The 22,033-nt window shown below is 44.7% G+C and overlaps 2 protein-coding genes across 6 annotated transcripts in view; both read right to left on the reverse strand.

Moving 5' to 3' along the window:
• ATL2 (atlastin GTPase 2) overlaps positions 1 to 1,869 on the reverse strand; it is a 41,174-nt gene extending 39,305 nt beyond the window's left edge. For 2 of the 4 annotated variants that reach the window (XM_021391333.1, XM_021391331.1), the window contains exon 1: positions 9 to 163. In XM_021391333.1, the coding sequence (XP_021247008.1) occupies positions 9 to 69 (61 nt within the window). In that variant the 5' untranslated portion in view covers positions 70 to 163. Of the gene's footprint in view, positions 1 to 8; positions 164 to 1,802 lie in introns of those variants that run through there. The other 2 variants (XM_021391332.1, XM_021391337.1) reach the window with 2 other exon arrangements.
• The window catches only part of HNRNPLL (heterogeneous nuclear ribonucleoprotein L like), a 31,135-nt gene continuing 26,305 nt past the window's right edge, over positions 17,204 to 22,033 (reverse strand). For both annotated transcript variants that reach the window (XM_021391164.1, XM_021391163.1), the window contains exons 12-13: positions 21,839 to 21,937; positions 17,204 to 20,448 (exon numbers count right to left, since the gene is read on the reverse strand). In XM_021391164.1, coding sequence (XP_021246839.1) covers positions 20,393 to 20,448; positions 21,839 to 21,937 — 155 coding nt within the window. In that variant the 3' untranslated portion in view covers positions 17,204 to 20,392. The remainder of the gene's footprint in view (positions 20,449 to 21,838; positions 21,938 to 22,033) is intronic.

The following is a 22,033-nucleotide window of genomic DNA, read 5'->3' on the forward strand; positions in this document are numbered from 1 at the left end:
TGCGCTACCTGCCGGCTCGGGCCGTTGGCGGGCCGACCCCGCGCGCCGCGCCGCGTCCCTTTCCGCCATCTTGTCCGGGTTTAAAATTAACTCGCCGTGACGTCAGAGCTCCGCCGCGAGACCTTTATCGCCCGGCGGCGGCGCGCGGGGCGCGAACACGGCGGGTCCTAGTGCCTCCGGCTGCCCGACGCGGGAGGAGCGGCGCATGCGCAACCCGCAGCCCTGCCGTTGGCGGATGGGGAGGGCGCATGCGCGGTTTGCGTTTGAAGGGCCCCGAGGTGTGAGGGGAGCGTCTCACCTTGGGGCGGGTAGTGTGTGTGCCGCCGCTTCGGGCTCCCTGGTGCCGTCCAGCACCCAGCTCTGCCCCTGCAGCTGTTCAAACTGGCTGCAGAAGGGCTTTAGGCCTGCGAGGTTGTCTGTTGGTAGAGGTCGCATAATACATTTGAGTGGTAAATCAGCACATAAGGTGGGCAACAGCTGTGCTGAAAGCAACCTCACCGAGGCAATGCTCCTTGTGTAGACGCTACCTTTCTCAGGGTCCTGAGCTATGACAGGACGGTTCTGAGGACACAGCTTCTGAGTGGCAGCAAGCTGAAAACACCAATGCCTAAACAGGTGAAAGAAAAGTCAGATGAGACTGAAAACCAGTGTACTGTCATGGCCCCCGCGAGTGCTTGCTGAACCTGCACACCTGGCTTCCAGTAGGGCACAAGGGTCTTTGTGCCACTGGGACCCGTCACACTGGTGACAGGCCTTGCCTGCGGAAGCTCGGTGTTGGAAAGAGACATCATAACCACAGCAGCTGAGGACTGCAGAAAGATAACAGTGGCTTGTACGACTCACATATGCAATACCGTACACCTGACAAGAATTTTACTATGCTGTATTTAAGCCGGCACAAATGGAAGCAGAATGCTGGCTCTGTACGGAAGTGCAGAGGAAAACATTGCGATTAGCCTTCTGCAGTTTAATATCCCCCACTTATTTGTGGCAGCTTGCTATGGAAAGTGAGTGCGTCATTGCCTGTCCTTCTCACCTCAGCCCAAGTCAAAAGGCAAACTTTCCTTGACATCAGAAAGAAACCAGAACACACTCTACACGTTCTGGATTTGTGACTTTTAAGTAAGGAGGAATTCAGGGGTATTTCAGACAAATATAGGTCAGGCAAATGGAAATACCTTCAAGTAAAACACATTGAAAGCCACAAACCCTGTTAAGTATGACAGAGTTAAGATTCAGCAGCCCAGTATGAATCTAAGGAGCCAGGGGAAAAAAAAGAAAAAACAGTAAAGAAGTTTCCAAGTTCTATTGCTAAAAAACAATATTATTTCTGATCAAGTCTAGAAGAGTTCATGCAAAGAAGAGTTTGTAATACTGCATATACAGATGGATAGATTTCTATTCCATGCAGTAGGATTTACTGCTGCTGTAATGTGAGAACAGAAATTAAGAACACAGAGGTCAGAAAGCTCAACCTTAATTCTGCCCTGTTCGCATGAAGAAAGGAGACATTTTCTGAGCTGAGGATTTTGCCTCCAACATATCAACTGCTGACTGCAAAAGTCCCCAACTCCACCACTCTCCCAGTTGCTTGCCATTTGTCTCTGACCCAGGGTAGCACAGAGTTAGTACTGAAACTGCTTAAGCCAAACATTGATTTGATACTAAGCCCTGATCAGATGCAGATTCTTTACACTTTTCCATATAAAATTATCCTCTGTCACCATCTCTAACCTGTATGCTGCTGCTGGGTTTGTTTAAGGTAACCTGCACAATAACAGATCAGCGAGCCCACCACCCACCTGAGTCACTCCAGACACCATGCTGGCACTGGGGAATGGGGCAGTCTCCCATCCTGAAGGGCTGAGGGTCCTGGGTCGAGCTGGAGAGGTTTCTGTCAGAGGTACTGAGCTTAGCAATATCTTTCCTCGTTTGCTTGGGGCTGTAGAATCCAAATGAATGATGAGTCCAGTTTCAGTCTTCCCTCCAAGTTACAGAGGGGTGCAGACAGAGCTGAGGAGACCCAGCTGTGAGATAAAGATAATTCTTCTGACAGCCCTCTCAGCAACAAGACATCTCAGGGGAGCAGCCACTGCCAGGGGAAAAAGTGGTGAGCTGCTATCTGGCCAGAAATCACTGAGGGAGCCACGTAATGAGATTTCCAAACAGTCTCCCATTAGGAAATCCACTCAGATCTCAGGCTTGCTCAAAGAGTCAAACATGTTCCCCTCAGAGCTAGGACAAACCCTGCAAGACACCTTGTCTTTTCTGTGTGAAGACCACACAGGCTATAGATGGCTCTGTAAGAAACCATGCTCCCATAGACACACATTGCTATGTTCTGCCTGCGCTGTCTGGCATTTCCCTCACCACCTCACTGAAGATTCCAGTCCCACAAACAAGCTTGGCTTCCAGTGCATCTTTTCTCACTGATATTCACTGTTTCCCATGGCAATCTCTCAAACTGAGGGGTGTCTGCAACCGTCATGCAGGCCATCTCAAACTTCTTATGTGTCTAATTTACAGAGTACCCACCACAGCCCTGAGCTTGTACCAATTTGTGTGTTTGCTGTGGTGGGTAGCAAGCACACGGCTTGGGGTTTGCCCAGTCAAAACCAAGATAGTGTTTGACAAAGATCCATACTTGGTTGGATGCTTTCAGCAGTGTGTGCTGAGCATGAAAACACAGGATACCAACCCTACCTGGGCAAGCAGCTTCACTGCAGAGAGCTCTGAAGAAGCAGAGAGGCTATTGGGAGCAGAAAGTGAGTTAGGAAATGGAGGAAAAAAAACAGTTCACCAAATCTCCTGAACCTGCAGCTGTTCTGCATGCTCAGTGGAGACAGCATTTCAGCTGGCAGTAGTACTCACCCTTAAGAGGCAGAGAGCAGCCCCTCACATACCACTCATCTATAGCAAGCCGAGTGGGAGACACATCCCATCTCCTCTGGTGATGACTCAAGAGCTGCTCCTCTGGGGAGGATGGATGAAATAATGTTGAATTTTAGCTGTTGTTGGAGCAGCTCAGAGCACGTTGCTAGGCACCAGCTGCAGGAATTGCCTGCAGGTGCTTTCACAGGAGGGACTGGGCCACTTTGCTGGTCTCTCCCAAGACAAAACTGGCATTGCAGCCTGAGTACCTTTGAAGCAGGACGTAATCCATTTTGAGCCCGAAGGAGTTGTTGCACAGTCTTCCCAGGATTAAGGGCTTACATCAAGGGACTGTGGCACTGCCAGAGGAAGGGCAATGGACAGACTCTTGAATAACACTTTGGTTTAGGTCTCTCCTCTGTGAGGTGGTGGCAATCCCACAGGTGCAAATGGAGAGGGAGTCTTGTGCCCTGTCCTGCCCTGCCTTGTCAGGGTGGTTGAAGTTTTCAGAGGAGTGAATAGCTAAGTGGTTTACTTCTGCTGGTGGAAATGAAGATCTCTAACCAGCTGAAGATTTCATGTGCAAGCATTTGCTCAAACCAACTGCTATCATTTGAGTCTCTATAAACACGGCGCAAATTCCATCTCACTGTTATGCAAGAGCATAATGAGATGAGGACACTTCAAAAGCCAGGGCTAGAAAATGACTCCCTTAGAGGCTGCTTATAGAATGCTAAAGAACGTGCAGCAAAGAGAAGCTGCTCTGCCTACAGTCAACACACTGCCCCTGGCCTCGCCCTGAGGAGATGTCTGCCTTGTCTGCCCTGGTTTGTGACCTGCCTCTGTGTTCAGAAATGACACCAGCCTGGGAGTACACACACATTAAATGCCAGCATGATGCCAGCTTTTCCACACAAGTTTTGAACTGCTTTTTATCACCTGATCTGGGCCTCTCTACATACCTCTGGGGTTCAGGCCCCTTGGTTGGCATTTCCCAATGTTTGCTCACCACAGGAAAGCCACCACAAATAAAAGACTTTTCCATATCCCTAGACTCTAGCTCCCAAACCTCTTGTCCTAGAAAAAGAGGAATTGCTCCAGCTGTCAGTTTGAGGCCCATCAAGCATCTTGAAGATATAATCACACCAGCCACTGAACCAGTACGGCCTCTTTCCACAGCACAGAGCTATTTCTGCCCTGCTTAATACAAGCAGCAAGACACGTGGCTCAGGAAAGGAAGAGACCCCAGTGGTGCCTATGCAATGGATGATACCATGCTTCAGTACACACTGCTTGTGCTTTCCCTGCATGATGCAGCATAAAAAATCTGGATACCAGAGCCAGTTTGAGATGAAAGTACTCCATCATCACATGAGCATCAGTATCAATTCAGGACCTCATTTGAAAGAAAAGTGCTTAGTAGACGTTTTATTTAGTGTAATACAGTAAGACCAATTGCTTAGTCCGCTGCTCTTTTTTTCTGCTAGGAAACATTCCTATCAGCACAGGCTATAACTTTTAGATCTTATTTGTCCATGAAGCTTAACTGGCCTTTTGTATCACAAGCTAACTCCTCCACCACAAGGAAAAGCATCATTGTGGTACTGATTTGAATAAAGCGGTGCAGCTTTATACCTGGGGAAGGTATTTTACATTGAGCCCTGTGCAAGCAGACCATGGCTCCAGGTTGTTTGCAGGACTGAATGCAACTGCCCCACTGTACAAAAGGTGCTCATTACACAGTAGAGTTTATTTGCATCCTTCACAGCTACGTGACTCGGGCCCTGTTGGGCGAGATTTACAGGTCCCTTAAGAAAGTGGGTGGTTCATTCCCAGGGTTTCACGTGGTTTCTTCACCTGCAGGTCCAGACTAGCTGCATAGTGATGAATTAGCTCAAAAGAGGGATTCTTCTGTGAATTCCCACGATACCAAAGAAGCTGAGTTGCAGCTCTCATGACCCTTTCTGAGGGGCAAACTCTTACCAGCCCTGTCCCCCGTTTCCATCCCCACACTCTTGGATGAGTCTGTATCAGCCCATTGCCTCCATCGTGACAGGTCTGGATGCAATATAGCCACAACCCACTGTGCTCAGTGAGAGAAGATTTGGACTGTTGCGGGCTTCCTCACCAAGGGCACAGGTAGCAAAGCCTAAGCCTCAAAAATGTGGTAACCAGCAGCAAGAGCTGGTTTGAGACTCAGTGCCAACAGTGCCTTGATCTCTGGGGATCTTCCACCAGCACTGTGGGCTTATGATTGGGTGCCTGAAGCAGAAACACCCTCCAGGAAAGACAGATACTCATGCTCTGCTTTGGGCCAGGCCTGGAGCTGGGACATGATCCTTAATACACCAATGAAACTGCCTGGATTCAGTCTCTGGCATCAAAGCAAAGCCTGCGGCTGAGACTAGACATAAAGCATCAGACCAGCTTTGCCGTCTGCATTTCCAGATTCAGTCAACCCTGTGCCAAGTGTAGGACACAAAGCAGAATGTGCTGTTTAATCACTCTGGATTAGTATGCAAATTTAATTAATATACTTTCAATGAAAACTAGAATATGCTCTAGAAAATATTGTTCAGTTTTTCTCCAAGCATCTTTCACTGTGCCTGAGTTGTGAGCCTACACGATGGCCATGGGCACATCCTGCCTAGACACTCTTCTGTGTAACCCGCTCTAGGGAACCTGCCTTAGCAGGGAGTTGGACTCAATGATCTCCAGAGGTCCTTTCCAACCCCTATGATTCTGTGAAACAAGCAGTCGAGTTTTAGCAGCACCCAGAGGACGGGGCTGAGATGAGGGTCCTGTTGTCTTTGGCTTTATACTGGCCTGATGGAGAGGTTCTCCTGCCTCAAAACCTCTCTGTATGACAAAGGAGAGAGTGAGCAGAGCAGACCACAGGCAAGGCATAGTCACAGGGGTGGGTACCTGCCAGCTCCAGTTCTGCTCCAATACCACACAGAAGCATCGCACAAGTTTGTTACTGGGGACTGCTTCTCCAGAGTGTGTCTCCAGAAAGATCACTTTTCCAGGAGTAAAACAGATGCAGCTGCTGTCCTCGGCCTTTGCTCCATGTCAGCTCACTCTTTGCATGAGGTCAGCTGCAAAAGGCACAGTGTGACCCCAGCTTTGATCATATTAAGGTAGTTTGACAGAAGAAGTTCCAGTGGCTTATCACAAGAGAAAAACCAACACAGAATCATTTCAAAATATCATTCAGGGCAATGTCACCTATATACTTCACTAAGTAAAGTTAGCTTGAGTGAAAGAGAAATAGAGAGAAAAGGCGTTTTGTTCCTTACCTGCTTCTCCCCACCCTGGATAAATACAGTCCAGCCGCAGTAGAGGGCTAGCTGCCCAAACTCAAATTCATTTGAGATCCAGAGATTAAGATACAATCATTTGATCTCAGATTAAACAGTGGATGAGCACCACAAAGGATAGCTTAAAACATTTGGAAAGGTGTTAAGGAAAATCAAGCAGGATTAAACAACTAAATAGCAGCATTAAGCCAGAATGCCTCCCTGGATCACATGAAACTAGGCACCAAAGAGCACACTACGTGCCACAGCTTTGCAGCACTTGGGCGTTGAGCAATACACTGCAAAGGAAAAGCAGAACAGCCTGATCTCAGAGGCAGGTAAGCTGCATGTGTGGTGCCAGTGATCTGGCAGCTTGGGGTCCCCACTGCCTCTGGTATGGAGCAGAAGGGATGGCAGGAAACCCAGCTTATGACTCCCACCTGCTTTATGAGAAGTGCTGCGAAGGACGTGAAGGTGAAAGGAGCTTGGCATTATCTCCAACCTAGTTGCTCCTACATCAGGACCAGCTTCCACTCCTCAGGCCAGTTCCTGGCACAGCTCTGCTGCTTGCAGTCTTTGGACCTCAGAGCAGAGGGAGGCAGAGCAGCAACAGGTGAAACAAAGAACCTAGAGCATCTCGTTCCTCCAGCTTCACAGAACTACACTGATGCCGAGTTCTGCACCTATTGATGCAGCATTTAGCAGAGCACAACACGAGTAAGGGATAACTCAAGCTACCTTTGTGCCATCCAGCCATCCCTCAGCATTTCTATTTCTCACTCTCCAAACTGAAAACAGGAATTTGCCAGGTCCTACACCAGTTTGTCAAGGTGCTCTCCCACACCCTCAGGGGAGCACAGCCACCTGCCAAATACCCTTATTAGGAAGAAAATATCCAGCAAAAAATAGGCTAACTAGCAGTAACTGTGTGCTAAAGGAAGGCAACCTCAGGGCAGCAAAGCTTAGGCTCAGAGCATAGCACAGCCATTTTCTAGCTTTGCTTTGGGAGCTTTCCCCATGCTGCAAGTGCAGCCTCTCTCCCTGGACTTGGCCTCTATTTCCTAGGACAAATTGTCACAGCACCCTGGAGACTCTGCTTGTTTGCAGCCAACCCTTAACCCTTCCTACACGTTTCCCAGTGTTTTCCATGTGCTTTTTTCAGCTTCTTTGTTCTGGAGCATGTTTGAAATCATTAGTGTGGTGCCATTAAATGAGACCCAGTTCCAGATGGGCAGCACCGCACAAAATTGGTGCTCAAGAGTGTGACACTGACCTGGGCCCTGCACGCTGGTAACCTACGCTGGTAACTCTGGAGGGCTCATCCTCACCCACTGAGGTTTGTGCTGGGTGCTCCCAGCCCCAGTTCTTCTCTTACTGCAGCTCTAGGAGATGGAGAGAGCAGCTCCCTGCTGCAAACATCACGATGCTGGGTTTGCAAATAAGTTGTGCCATGGAGAAGCTGGTGTGCCCTTCACCAAACAAGCACCACACAACAGGGAACTCCAAGGCACAGCTAGGGAGGGCCCAAGTGTGGGATGCCCCAAAGCACGTAACTGTTCTTCCTGCTTTTTGTCTGGAGATCAGAGGTCCCGCAAAGCACAGCCTGTTTTCTAGGCAGCCCCACTGCCAGCAACAGCCACCTGGCAGGCGCAGTGGCCCTGAACGATTATTTAACAGGGGATTGTATAACCAGTGTTACATTTCTGTCACTGACCTCAGCCCTGGGACATTTCCCACCCAGAAAACTTCCATCTAATCTTTCAGACTTGGGGGGAGCAACCTTGGGCATCTGACACCATCTCTCAGAGAACAGCAATCAGAGGGGAGCTGCCTGGCACATCCCAGATGCACAAGGAGGAGGAGGATAGGTGGGATCTTAATACTCCACTGAAGGCTCAAGGATGGACCCAACTGGTTTAGACCCATCTTATTCTGTAATCAATTAAAACCAGGGTCTTTTGAAGCCGTATTCCAACAGATGCAACAAGAAACTTGTTTCTGAGTCTGGCTGCAGGCTGCCCAAGCCCTCAACCTGCCTTATCAGCTGGTCCCAGTGTCTGTGGGCATCTAACCAGCATAAGCATGGAGCTGCTGGGAGGATGGAGAGCACACACAAGCTCCTTCCCACCAGAATTTCTGTGAGACTGTGATAGACCAGGTGGCAACCACACACCAGCTGAGCTGGAAAAAAAGCCTCCTGCCTTTAGATACACTTGCCAATTTTTTTCAAACACTATTCATAGAACTTCCAAAGGTGTACCTTCTCAGGGATGCAGCAGCCCACAGAGGATTTTGCAGCAGCAGTCTGACTTCAGGAGCCCACAGTTTACAGCAAAACAGTCACAATAAATAAATAATTCAAAGGACAAAATCTGATATGAAAAATCCATTACTCTTTCCACACCTGGTCAAGGGAGGCAGCTGCTGCAATGCAATTAAGTCTAACCATTAACCAGTGGGCTGGAAAGGCATGATGCTCATTACCAAGCCTGAGGTCTGTGCGTGTCAGCCCTCGGAGATGCCTTATAGATAGGTGGTTGGTGTCAGTGCTTTCAAGGGAGCATGCTCGTTCTTTAATCCAGAAAACTTTGAAAAAGTTCCAAAGCCAAACTGCCCTCCCCTTGGGCAATTCAAATCTCAGCTAGAGGAAGCAGCTGTGTCTTGCTAGGAGTGGTTTGATTTTGCAGAGTTGTTTTGCTTCATTTACAGACCACAGAAATCAGCTCTGAGCTGGTCCTTGGATTTTAAAAGCTTCATATGCACACCACAAAGCTTTGGATCCCAGGTGTGATGCAGGTGAGCTCCCCAGACTTGCACTGCTCCTGCAGGCTGGCACAGCCCCTGCCTGATCTGCAGTGCCACTGATGTGGTGCAAGTCCCATCCTTTGCGCTTTGCCCTTCACAGCAAGCAAGAGCAGGCAGCAATCCTGCAAGGGATACTGGGCACAGGCTGCCATATGGCTCACCACCTATCAGCTCCAGGTAAAGGGTTTGCCCAAGGAGCATATCCAGGTGTGTCACTCCCTTGTAGCATATTTGCAGGCTCTGTTTGCCAGGCTGCTCCATAAGCAGGAGTTTCTACACTGCTCAAAGGGCAGGAGACACCATTGCTTTTGCCATATGATCGCAGTGATCCAGCAGCATTTTTAAGCCTTAAGGATTTAAGCCACAACATTGCATGGCAGGGAGATTCATCAAGTCACAGCTATTGGAGGCATCCTGGCATGGAGAGGCACCCACGACTCACTCCTGCCAATAGGACAAATGTCATGGTGTTCAGTACCTGGCACAAGCTCCTGGGGATGGGGATGATGGCAGCTGCCTGGCTGTGTCTGTTTCACTTCTGTCCCCAGCAGGGTAGCCCCAGGGCAGCTTGTGCAAGAAACAACACAGAGCCTAGAGGCAGTGGGCTGCTAGAAATGCCTAACTGAGCTTTCACAAGTATTACACAAAAATCCATGGCCAAGGTTAAACACTTGGACGAGACCTCTGGACTCAAGCTGCCCCTTAGGGAACACGTGCTCTGGACAAAAGGAAAATAAGCACAAACCCAGAAGGAGAGCAGAGCAAGGAAGAGCTCAGGCTGAATCCAGGGAGTGCAATAGCACAACCCAGCCAAGGTGCTCAGTTATTCACCACACTGCACAGTGCTGCATGACTAACGCCATTCTGAAATTCTGTCTGAAGCCAGTCTGTGTTACCTTCAATGAGGACAGAAAACAAAAAGGCAGAAACCTTCTCAAAATAACCAGTATGGATTATGTCATATCAAGAAATCAGTTTTCTTTTGGATACACACTACCTGGCTCCAAGATTGCAGCTGGTCCTGGACTTTGCCAGGAGCGAAAGCAGCATAGAGGAAGCCAGGGAATAAGCCAGAGCCTGACAGCAAACAGCTGCTGGGACCAACCTTGGCTGGGCTCCTGCTCTGGCCCAAGGCAGCCTCCACTATCATTCATGTTCCTCCCTCAAGAGCATCTTCCTTCTGCAGTCCATCATGACAGTACAGCCCCATACCTCTTCACCAGAACTCCATGCATTTATTTAACAAATAATCCTGTGAGTTCCCAGGCCATTGCAGGCAGTGCTCACACGTCTGGTTATTAGATCCATTTGCATTCTGTCCCCCTGTGGAAGAATGCCTGTTTGTCTTGCATTTGTGCTTCCTAATCTAGGCTGCTATTTATCCATTTTCACTGAAATATCAAGAGCATTTGCACACAGTTGGAAGCATATCAGCTCCCTCCAGAAAAAGGGATGAATATCCTTCCTAGCCTGGTAGTTTAATTGCTTACACAAGTGGAATCAAATCCAAATTTCTGAGTTATCTGGTGGAGCTCTTTTGCAATGCTGCTCTGTAGGAGAGGGGTTACAGAGATATCTTAGCTCATGCCCCAGAGCTGGCAAGGCCGCAAGAGAGATTCAAACATTGTGTTTTCCAACTTGGACATTTCTGCATAAGCCAGAGAGGATTCCCAAGCCAAGGACTGGTTTCTGCAGCTTAAGTTGTATGCGCTGCCCACTCCAAAGCACAGCAGCGTCCAGCAACGTATGAGCTCGCTGCCCTTGGCATGCTTCTTGCTGCAGTCTCTTCTCTTACAGATGTTTCAGCAAACTGCCCTGCACGAGCCAGAGTGGCTGTCCTGCTGAATAACAGAGTCCAAACTCAAACAGCTGGAAATCCTTGTGCACACCTAGCTTCATACGCTGATACAGAACAGATGCTGCAGAAGAGCACCCCATGACCCCAAGCAGCCTACGAGCACAAAGCAAAAGCAGCATAAAGGCTACATAACTTCACATGTCACAGTGGCCAGTCCAGTAACTAGCCTCTGGCTGCAGACCCCTGTCTGCAGGTGAAGTGCTGGGGAGAGGTGGGCGCGTATCCTCCGGCACTGAACTTGGACCAAAGGGACCGAATTCCTTGCTGCCACCTGCTGTTCTCCACCAGCAGGGCAGGCCCTGCCCCACCATCTCCTGTAAAGTATCAGAGACCCCAAAGCCTGGCCTGCAGACCCACACACACCGTGCCAGAGAAACAAAGCCCATGGCTTTCTTTCCTAATCCTCCTGGCCACATGCTCTAAAAGCATGTTTGCTGGAACTGCTGAGCTTCAATCTCACACCAGAACTGGAGCAATGGTAGACTTGAAAGAGGTGTTTTATTTGCAATCCTTGTGCAAAAGAGGCTGAGAAAAAGCAACATGAGCAGTGTAACTAAGAGGCAGTGCTCCTGGACACTGCAGCCAGGTAGACTACATCAGCTGGGCTGTGCCTGGCACAAAGGGAATGTGAAAATACATACTGAAAGCAGTTTTTGCATGTTCTCTATTAAGTACTGTATCATTTATTTATAGGCAGAACTAGAGGCCCTGAAAGCAGCCAGGAGAGGGATGAGAGGCATAACCCTGTAATGGGAGGCCTGCAGGATCTGCAAAATGCAGTTGTGGTAACAGCTCTCTGTCCCTCCCTGCCCTCACCTACTCACTTTCACCAGATTCCCAGCAGAAATCAGCAGGTCCTCACCCCTCTAAGCCCATGTAGGGGGAGGTTCCCGCTGCACCTGCTGCACACACTAGAGCAACTAGTCCAGTAGCATTCCCTGCAGTGCCCAGGGCCTCCCTGATCTAAGACAAATGCTGGCAGAAGGGAAGGCACCCTGGCTGTGCCTGTGAAGATCAGTACACTCACAGCCCAGTAAGCCACATGTGCACACTGAAGGGGTGAGCAGCTCCGCTTCACCCTCCACTAGGGAGCCACAGACAACTGGCAGGGGAACAGGAACATCCTCTTCCGAAGATCTTGGGCCTCCTATGTTTAAGACAGGTGCACAGAGCTATCTTATAGAGCTTAAGCTACCTAGACCATGCAATGAAAAACTTTCATTTTACAGCAGTCAATGCTCCAGCCACCTGTCTGATCAAAACCCAACCGGCATTGCTCTGAAAGACCTCTTGCTTTCCAATCTAACAGCACTGACATTTGTGGCTATGGTGCGCTCAGATTACTGAGCGCACCATACGGCATAACTAGAGCCAGAGGTGTGTTGGTGTTTCTCTTGGCCAGCTCTCTGCTAACAGGGCAGATAAGAGCAGTATCTCCCAGGTGAGTGCAGTATCAGCCTCTCCACTTGCCCTTTCGTTAGACCTCAGCAGTGAAACTTGGCCTGTATTTGGAGAAGTCACAAAGCAAACATGCTGCTTATCAGCTTGGTCTCGTTGCATAGCCCCAGCCCCAAAGCTGGCTCAGGGTTACTGGCAGTGTGTTTTGCAAGTGCCTAAACAGACTCCTCACAGAGCTGCAAGGACAGGTGTGGACAAGTTTCTGAGCTGCTGGTGAGACTAGGTGCTCTGGGAAATTGTTGTCAGATTGTTGTCGGGGTTTTACTGTGCCCTCCTTGCCTCAGGAGCTAGCCTCCCAGCTGGCAGGTCTCAGCACAAATCTTACACACAGCTCAAATGGAAGAGGTTGACACTGTCGGAAACACTGATTTGCATGGCCTCTAATAGGAAGCAGGGGGTACAGGCAGTCATTGGGGAGATGGACAGCTCCTGAAGAGGGCTACTTCTATTGTTGTCCAAGTGCTTGCAAAATGGCTTAAAAGCAGCTTTGCTTGGGAAGCAACTGCTCCTAAAGCAGTTTAAAGACTGGCCCCTCTCAAATACCAGTCAGCTGTGAGCAGCTTATGGGTGCTAAGTCTCAGGCCAAAGCTGTTGCAAATGACAGCATGCTACAAGCAAGAAGCAACTGTCTGCATGGAATATAAAGCCTGACCCCATACGCATACCTGAAATGAACACATGCTATCAGGGTTCCTGAACTCCACTCTGCTCAGTGTTAAAAGAGGCTTATTCTTACCAGGGTCCTCACTGGAAAGGTCCACATGGGAGAGTTCATGGAAGGCCGAGTCTGTTTTCAGCAGCAAGAAATGGAGGTTGTGCTGGCAATCGTGGGACCAGTGCTACTGTTCATTCTCTGCCAGCCTAAAAGAGTAAGATTAGTTTTTGCTGAACCTACATTCCTGAATCCTTGCTCAGTTTCCTAAGAAGTTTCAGAAAGTGTAAAAAACAAAGATGAACTATCTTTGCTAGAAAACTTCAGGAGATAAAAAGGAAGAGCTTTGTGTGGTTTTTTTTTTTTCCAATAACATTCTCATCAAGGATAAAGATGTTGGAGGTAATGACAGAGACAGGTGGAAAACAAATGGTGTATTACAGCCTATGCTAGAAAAGCCATGGAGTCACACTTAACTGTTAAGTTGGTGTCCATATCACAAGACATGTGGAAGCACCATCACCTCGTCTGTCATCATGGAGAAAAACTTGTCCTTTAGGTGTTAGGGTAGGTTTTCATTATTATCAGATAAAAGCAAGACTAGAGAGTATATTATTGTGAAATACCTTGAAATAATATCAATAGCATGGTCATAACCCAAAATTCCGTGGTTAGTTCTGCTTGCTTCATGTTAAGAATACACAAAAAGGAAGAGTTAGAGGCACAAGAATCTCTTTCTTCAAAAACAGAAAGATGAAAAACCTCTACAGAACTATCAAAAGATGAAAGTAAGTATAACTACATAGGTTGCTCCAAAAGTAATGCCTCCTATTTATTTCCACGGAAACTACAACAGATACAAAGAGCACAGTAACACTATTTGATAGAGCAAATTCTCTGCTACAATAACCATTTTTCAACAAAGTCACCACCATTAGCTACGCTTTTTCACCAGTGACCAACAAGAGCCTGCATGCTGCGCTTGTTAAAATCTGCATGGCCATGTGGAACATGGCTTGTCTTTCACATCACCGTGGCCACTGCTGAAATGCGCCACCCGCCACCCACCACCTCACTGTGCTCACATCCACTGTCTGTCTCCATAAATATTCAGCAAGCATTGGTGAATGTTGGTGCAATTTGTTTTTTTTTTTTCATGGAGGAATTCAGTTCCACACCTTTGTTTCATACGCACTTCCACGTTAGACACCATTTGGTCAGAATGTCCCTTTGCTGCCACTTGTCACATATCAAGAAAGTGTCATGAGATATTGGTGAGAAGGTTCAATTCTCTATAGCCATACCACCAACATCTACATCTGAACGTGGGCCAACTTCATAAAACAGGAGGCATTCCTTTCAGAGCAACCCTCATAAAATATTCTGGTTTGAGATCTATCCTCAGAACTCAAGAATTTCTTTTTGAATTAACACCATCACTCCCTGCCCACTCCCACAGAATAAGTGAAATGAATAGGATTCCCACTTCAAGCTAGGGTTTTATGTTGCCATGTTTCAGACAGAAGCTACCAGCTAACTTCAAGAAAAGATTACTCAGGTCACTGCTTCTCAGACACTTTCCTGAAGCCTTTGGATGGGATGCTTACCTAGAGCTCAGTCATCTAATCTGGATTTAGCGTTTCCATTGCTATGGTTAACAAAAGAGAAGATATAAGCATAATCTGTATTACATGCAAATGCCCACACCAGTGTCTTAAATTCTAGAAGGCCAGAAGTTCACATGTAGAGGGAAATAATCAACTAACACAAATGCGCTTCCTGAAATATCCTAAGCCTGTTGCATTCAGAGCCTAAGTGAAAGAAAATTAATCTCAAAGAGAGAAGAGTTTTAGCAAGCAAGCACTCCCAATTTCTAGGAGCTTATTTGACTGCTACCCACTTGCATTTGAGTGGAGCACAAATATTTGCAACCTTATTTTCTTACTATGTTAAAGAAGGATGATCCCTCTAATGGAGAGAGGAAATGGTGGCAAGAGAAAACAAACAGGTAACGGCTTACACGTAATTGAATAATTACATCCTGTATTCTGCAGCAACTGCCAGCCTCAGCCATCCCCCATGCCATAAACCCATGTTATATTCTGAATACTGCTATACAGCCCCTGCCAGAACCAATCTATATTTCTGAATGCTTGGAAAAGAGGGTTAATTGTCTTGCTTTTTAATGTATCACATATCTGTGGCTCCTTGTCGCATTCCTGCAGTGCTCATTCCCTTGCATGAAGGTCCATTCAAGTTGCAGCTGCTCTACAAATACCAGAGAAGGAAAAAGTTAAAATAAATCATGCCAGAAAATAAGACCTCACATCAGCAGCTGCAACAGTCAAAAGGAAGAGAAGTGAACCTATCTGAATTAATGCATGGCTCTAGCCCAGGGAGCTGGCTGTGAAAGACCAGAGCAGGAAGGCTTGGCACAGGACAGATACCAAGGCATTCTGAACACAAGAAAAGGGACCGAGGTTATTTCCTTTAGAGGAAGGGAGCCAAAGCACAAGTAATCTGGCTATGCTAGGTTCCTCCACATCCTGTGGGAATCACAGTCCATGGAGAAAGAAACCTTTTATTTTTAACAGGGAAAGCACATTATGCATTAAGAGACTTAATGGAACACAAATATTGCATGCTTTTAACTCAATTACACAACTACCTAGAAATAGAAGCTCTTTACAAATCAGATGCCTTAGCTGAAGGACTTGGGGCCTTCATCCCCAGCCCTAAACAGCTATTTGTTTCATCTCGGACTTTGCCCTGCACCAGCTTTAGCAAAGTACCTGAGCAGCATGCCAGAAATAGCACCCTGTCATGGGAACACAGCCCACTGCCCTTCTCCAGAAGTTCACTTTAATGGCACAGCTGAGAACAAGATCCTATTTTACTATGGACTTAATACACAGAGTGAAATGGGTAAAGGGAAAAAAAAAAGCAAATCCTTTGTTTTATAAATGAAGGATAATGACAAGTATTTTCTCAGTTCAGACTTGCTTTGTGAATATTAACATTTCTCACATTCCAGGCCATTCCCAGATAATTCCTTACAGAAGCAGAGGTGGGCTGAGAAGAAGCCAGATGAATTCTAAACAGGCGCTCTTAACAACTTAAAGTAAAAATGGCACAGGCTATAATAAACGAAGAAAGTGGCAATCACCTCACTTCTAAGACAGGATGGCCTTTAGGTGAGATCCTACACATCAGACCACTTCATCTGGCTGCAGTTTAACACCCACCCCTCATCCTTGACAGCACTCGGCCAGACAGGGAGAGAAATGCAGGTCTAGTGAACTGAGCTCACCACTCATCCGTTTGAGCCTCCCTTCCAGAGGTCTCACAGCAGCGATTCTCCCTTGCTTAGAAAGGACTGTCACTCACTCTTGAATTTCACCACAAACCAGGTCACACAACGTATACTTCTCACTTTTATTCAGTGAGGTCTTTCTCACGGGTCATGGAAGAACACAACCTACAGAAGTATTGGCAGCAAACCAACACACACCTGAAGCATTCTGTGGAGCATCAGTGAAAATATTTTTCTTTCGTTGGGACCACTGCCACCAGGGGACCCAAATCAAGATGATTTGTTTCTTCAGGGCTGACAGATTTTCGTAGTAAGCCACATATTCGGAGGGCAATATCAGCTCTTCTATGACAATACACCATGGCTTGTTCATAGCATCAAATATGCAAATCATTAAATGGAATCACTGCAAGGTACATTTTACAGCAGGACTAGGTTACCTTTGAAATTCCAGATCCGTGGAGGTGGAAGGCTCTGCACTTCAGCACAGCTGCATCTAGTTTAAGGTTAAAAATCAGAACAGTATTTTCTGCTTTAGGAATTCTTCATATAAAGCATAGCATATATCCAGATTTTATTTTCCCATGCCTTCTTGCATGCTATTTCTGGCCAAAGCCATACCAATGCAAACAAGATTATTTGTAATTCCACCTCTGTAATTGCCAAAAGGGAATAAACCAAGAGATTGCGTAGACGTAAAAAGCAGGATTGTCCAAAAATCCTTAAGTATCTACAGATGTAAGAATATAATATACTTTCAAAATAAGATAAGAAAACTCAGAAGATATTCAAACACATCCCAGGAGCAGAAAAATAAACTGAGAAAGTACATTTGTGCTCTCAGACTTCAATGAATTATTTAAAAGAAGAGACTGAACACCTCCTGCTAAGTCATCATAATATTTAAACACGTTCAAGCTCTGTTCACAAGAAAACACACAATAGGAAAAGGAGCAAGTTAAATTTAATTACAACAAAGAGGGTTTCAGCCAGTTACACGCCAGCTTACCCAGTATTATCCCTTACTCAAAGACAGACTTAGTGACAACACATTAAGTTTTATAATTCCTTTCATAAAGTAAAAGACTCAAACATTTCCTGAATGTTTTCTTTTAAATCTTTTCTTATATCACCTTAGCACTCTATCTTGCTGTGGTGGTACAGAAAAATCAAAAAGCAACTCTTCCCAATTCCTGCTTATAAGGGGAAATATGTTAAAACAAAAATAAGAGTATGGTGAGAGAAGATGATCAGATCTCCCAGTATATCATTTACTTCCAATGAAAGATTATTGATTAGAAAATACAACTTAAAAATTGGAACAAATGTGAATATATTACAGTGTGAATGCAAGTTGCTTGCAAGCAGGAAATGTGCATAGCGTTGTTCACTATTTTGCATATATGGCTTATGCAAAAGGGACAGAAAAATTGCATTGAGAGACCTTAATACTTTAATTTTAATCTAACAAATATGGTAAGTGGGAGGCTGGCAAATTACAAACTTCATTCCTGTTGGAGAAACACTTTACCTGCTCCACTGCTTTGGCTTTATCCTAAAGAGCAAAATTATAGGTGAATACAGACCTTATTTCTAGAAGGAGGAGACCAACCTCATTCCTCCCTGAGAACAACTAGCCAGCCTTGTAGGGCCAGGAAATGACTATTTTCTTTTTACAGCCAAACACCAACAAGGAATTTTTCATGTTTTCAACTTTTACACAAAGATTATTATTTTACATAGAAAGAAGGTTGAACAGTTCCTTCCTTAGTCTCTTCTCTTTTCTTCCCCACATCACAGGCTACTCATTTTGCAAAATAGGGACTTCCAGCTGACATCAATTCTTCTCAGATACACCTAGAACTAGTCTGTCCTCTGACTGATCTGAGCAGCTACAAGAAAGATACCATTCACCTGAGCATCTTAGGCACTGAATGCTGGGATCCATGGAGGACATGGAAACATTAAAGTGCTTTTTTTTTTTTTTTTTTTTTAAAAAAAAAGAAACCTGAATGCTTTCAGGGTCACTTCCTACATCCCAAAGTGAACCAACAGATACCATACTACTTTCAATGCTCAAACAAACAATTTGATTCTGAGACAAAGCAATGCAACTTATGACAAAAGAAACTGGTATCCACAGAACATTCTGATGTAAAATAAATTAATGACAGAGAGACCTTTTACAGTTAAAAAACACTGTAGCATAGAACATTTCACTAGTACCCAGCAGTTGTGTTGGCAAGTAGCTGGATCCGGCACCCAGCCTTCCAGGCTATAGCTCACTGGAAGTTGTGTCTTGGGGGGGAACACTAAGGCTGAATGAATACTAGCAGTGCCCCTAAAATGCAAGCCAGTTTGCCATCTTCCATACAGGAAGACAGTATAATTCCAAGCTCTCTACAGAAAGAGGCGCTAAACAGCAGCTGTCCTTCATCTCCCAGTTCAAACGTGTTAGAAGCCTGCTTTGAATTCATGAAATACTCGTTATCTGAAAGATGAATAAAATGGAGGTAGACAGGATGAAAATCAATTATAGTTGATGAGAAAACCCAAAGGACAGTTGACACATTTTCCCTGGTATAATTATGTGTATTTGCCTTCAAATTAAGAATGAGGAAAATCTAGTCAGTATTTAAAAACACGTGCAATGCCCGCAGTCTGTAAACATCATGTAACATACTCCCGAGGACAAGCATACTGCATTAACATATCTTGTATGGATATAGATAAAATCCATGAAGATAGAATGAAGAACTTGTGTGATAAAAGAAAATATGTAATGAAACAATTTCTCTTTGATCACTAAGAGCAAAAGTAAAAAAGCACTAATTGCTGCAAATTCAGAAAGGGGCACAAACATGAGGCCTAAAACAACAGCTCCCAGACTCCCTGCTTGGATTCCCATTCCTGAGGGTAGGACCCAAATACAGTGAAGCTCCAGTTCTAGAAGAGAGAAGAGAGGCTCCAAAGCACTGGTACAACACACATCTTCCCCAGAGCGAAAGATCTCTCATCTCATTAGTTTCACATCACGTGACAGAGTTATATTACCTGAACCCCACCTACATCACCTCAGTTTAAGTGAGAGGCTACCCATTCTATTCACCCTATGCATCCTTTCATCATCAGAATAGAAATAAGAGATAAATCAGACAAAAGAAAACATTGATATAAACATCCAGTGTACATGAAATTAACAATCCAGGTATAAGAGTACCGTGGGCTTGCTTTTTGTTTTAACTTCTTTCCACCACATTGGTTTCTATTGCGATCAATCTTCCGTTCTCAACAATCCAACTTTTCTAAGTTTAATAAGTCATAATAACTATTCAAAAAGATATCAAGAGGATATGTTAACACCAAAGGTTTAAATTTAAAGTTATGGAAAATGAGGATGAACACATTGATACAGGCTTGCAATTTTAATTTTAAAAAGGCCCCTATGGTGGGACTAGTTATAGATGGCATCATGCTAATGCAAACGGAAAATAGGTTTGTTTTTTAAAAACAACACTTTAAATAAGTATGAATTCACACCATACACATGTATATGTAATAATTTTCTATGTTAGCTTTTTAAAACTATAAATCAAGTAAGTCTATGCTATTAAAAGTTCTGTATGTGCAATATTAACCTGATGAAAGCATTTTATAAATACAAGACTTTTAGAATTGCAACATACTTCACTACTTAACATACTGAAAAACAAGTTCTACATTTAAAATTCTATCTGCCCATTAAGACTACAGATGAAAAATATTTGCTAGGCTTTAACATTATTGAAAATGCAAATCTATTTCAATTTTGGAAGAAAACAATTGACATTTTAAAGTCTGAATGGTACACTGCCTTGTTTATGCTACTGGACTTTCTTTAGACACCTGAAGATACTACACCAACAAAACACAAACTTTGTAGTAAGCTTACAACATGTACTTCTTAAAGGCAAAAAGAAAAATCTGTTTTGTATTTAAGAATGAACATCCATTTATTATAAAACAAGATAAAAGATATTAGAATTAAGTTGAAACAAGGCAACATTAGAGCAACCACTTTAGAGCTTTGTGAACGAAGTGTAGTTTCAAACTTGCAAATCAAGGTGAATGTAGCTCTTAACATGCAGTCCTCTTCTCTATAAATGTGATGAAGTAGAGAAGCAAAGCTTCAAGGTGTAAGGGTTAGAGCCATCTGTCGGGAGACAACACAGAACATGCTCAGTGAAGCGCCATGTGTCTGGCTCTCCTGCTGATCAAGGAAATCATCTTGCATGATGTGACACGTTTACCACTTAAAGATGTAACGCTCCTCCAAACCCTTGATGGCCCACAGATACCAGATGACCTGTAACTAAGCGTACTTTACAGTCTATCAGCATTTTTTCAGATGTAAAAGCAATGTGATGGATATGATCACAAAGGAATACAGACAACATTCTAAAATGTTCTATACACAAGGAAGACTTCATTGTTCTTGCTGTCTTCTCATCTGAACTATTTACAAGGGTAGTATTCAACAGAACTTCTAAGGCAAAATGCATAGATATTTAAGGAAGACAAGATACAGAATGTGGTATTTCCATCAGAGGCAGAGTGACACTGGAGAGTATTTATGCACGTCTGATGAATAAAGAACAGCAGGAAGCCCAGCACCCCCTGCAGGACTGTCCAGAAAGCCAAGCATAAAACAACCCCTTTACTTGGAAAGGCTGTTAAGACTCATGGCAGCAGTACAAAATTGGGTATTATCAGGTGACGGAAGACACATCCTCCTGGTTCAGCCAACCTCAGACAAATTTAGTTCATTAAGTCTTAACCAATGGTTCTTGTTTGAGAAGGTGGACAGGAAAGATTTAAACTATTACAATTTGTCAGGCAGAGACAAATTCTTAATAGTTTGAAGAAGGTAGCTTAAAATAATGTTACACACTGAGCTAGATTCAAAGTTATGTCTGTAAACACTTGGAGTAATTCCATTTACTCCAGTAAACTGTCTTAATTGTCCAGTGCAGATCAGGCCCACTGTGCAATCGTTTAGCAGGTGGACTTCTGTCTCTGTCCTTACTGGTTTGGTGTTAAACTCAGCTTGACATCAAAATTTCCGGTTTGAAAGAGAACTTATTACAAGAGCAGTTAATCGAGAGCAGTAAGCTGTGCAACCTAAAGAATCTTCTATCCAAAGGTGTTGCAGATTTCTCTGCACTTACTGAGGAGCATAATATAAGCTTTAGTAAGACATTGTATGTTAGATTTTATTTTGATGATAGTGGATTGTATGCAATGCTTTTCCTGCCTTCCTTTTTGCATCCTAAACTGTTGTTCTTTTGTTTGTCGGCTTTTTATATTGTTGTTGTTTTGTACATAATGGAATATATATATATACACACTGTTCTAGATAAACGAGCATATATATTCATACATATATAGCATATACACCTATAATGAAAAGAATGCAATTTTTAGATGCAGACTAAGCTGCTGAAACTTCAGGGCTTTTTTGTTTTGTTTTTACAAAAGTAATATCAATATGAAAGAAAATGAGAAAAAAAATGATAGCAGTAAGATCAATAAAAGTAACTTACTTGGGACTCTTATCTGGTAGTGATTAAGTACAGTGAGAGCTTCCACTGCATCTGTCTTACATTCCCATTCCAACAGGCCAGAGAGTGTTTTGGCAGAGGCTGTCAAAATAAGAAGCAAAAGAGGGGAGGAGGGTCAATAATCTCTTTGGGCTTGTGCATACTCTTATTAAAACTGGAATTTAAATAATCTCTCAA

Source organism: Numida meleagris, chromosome 3, assembly GCF_002078875.1.
Source record: "Numida meleagris isolate 19003 breed g44 Domestic line chromosome 3, NumMel1.0, whole genome shotgun sequence".
Classification (NCBI taxonomy): Eukaryota; Metazoa; Chordata; class Aves; order Galliformes; family Numididae; genus Numida; species Numida meleagris.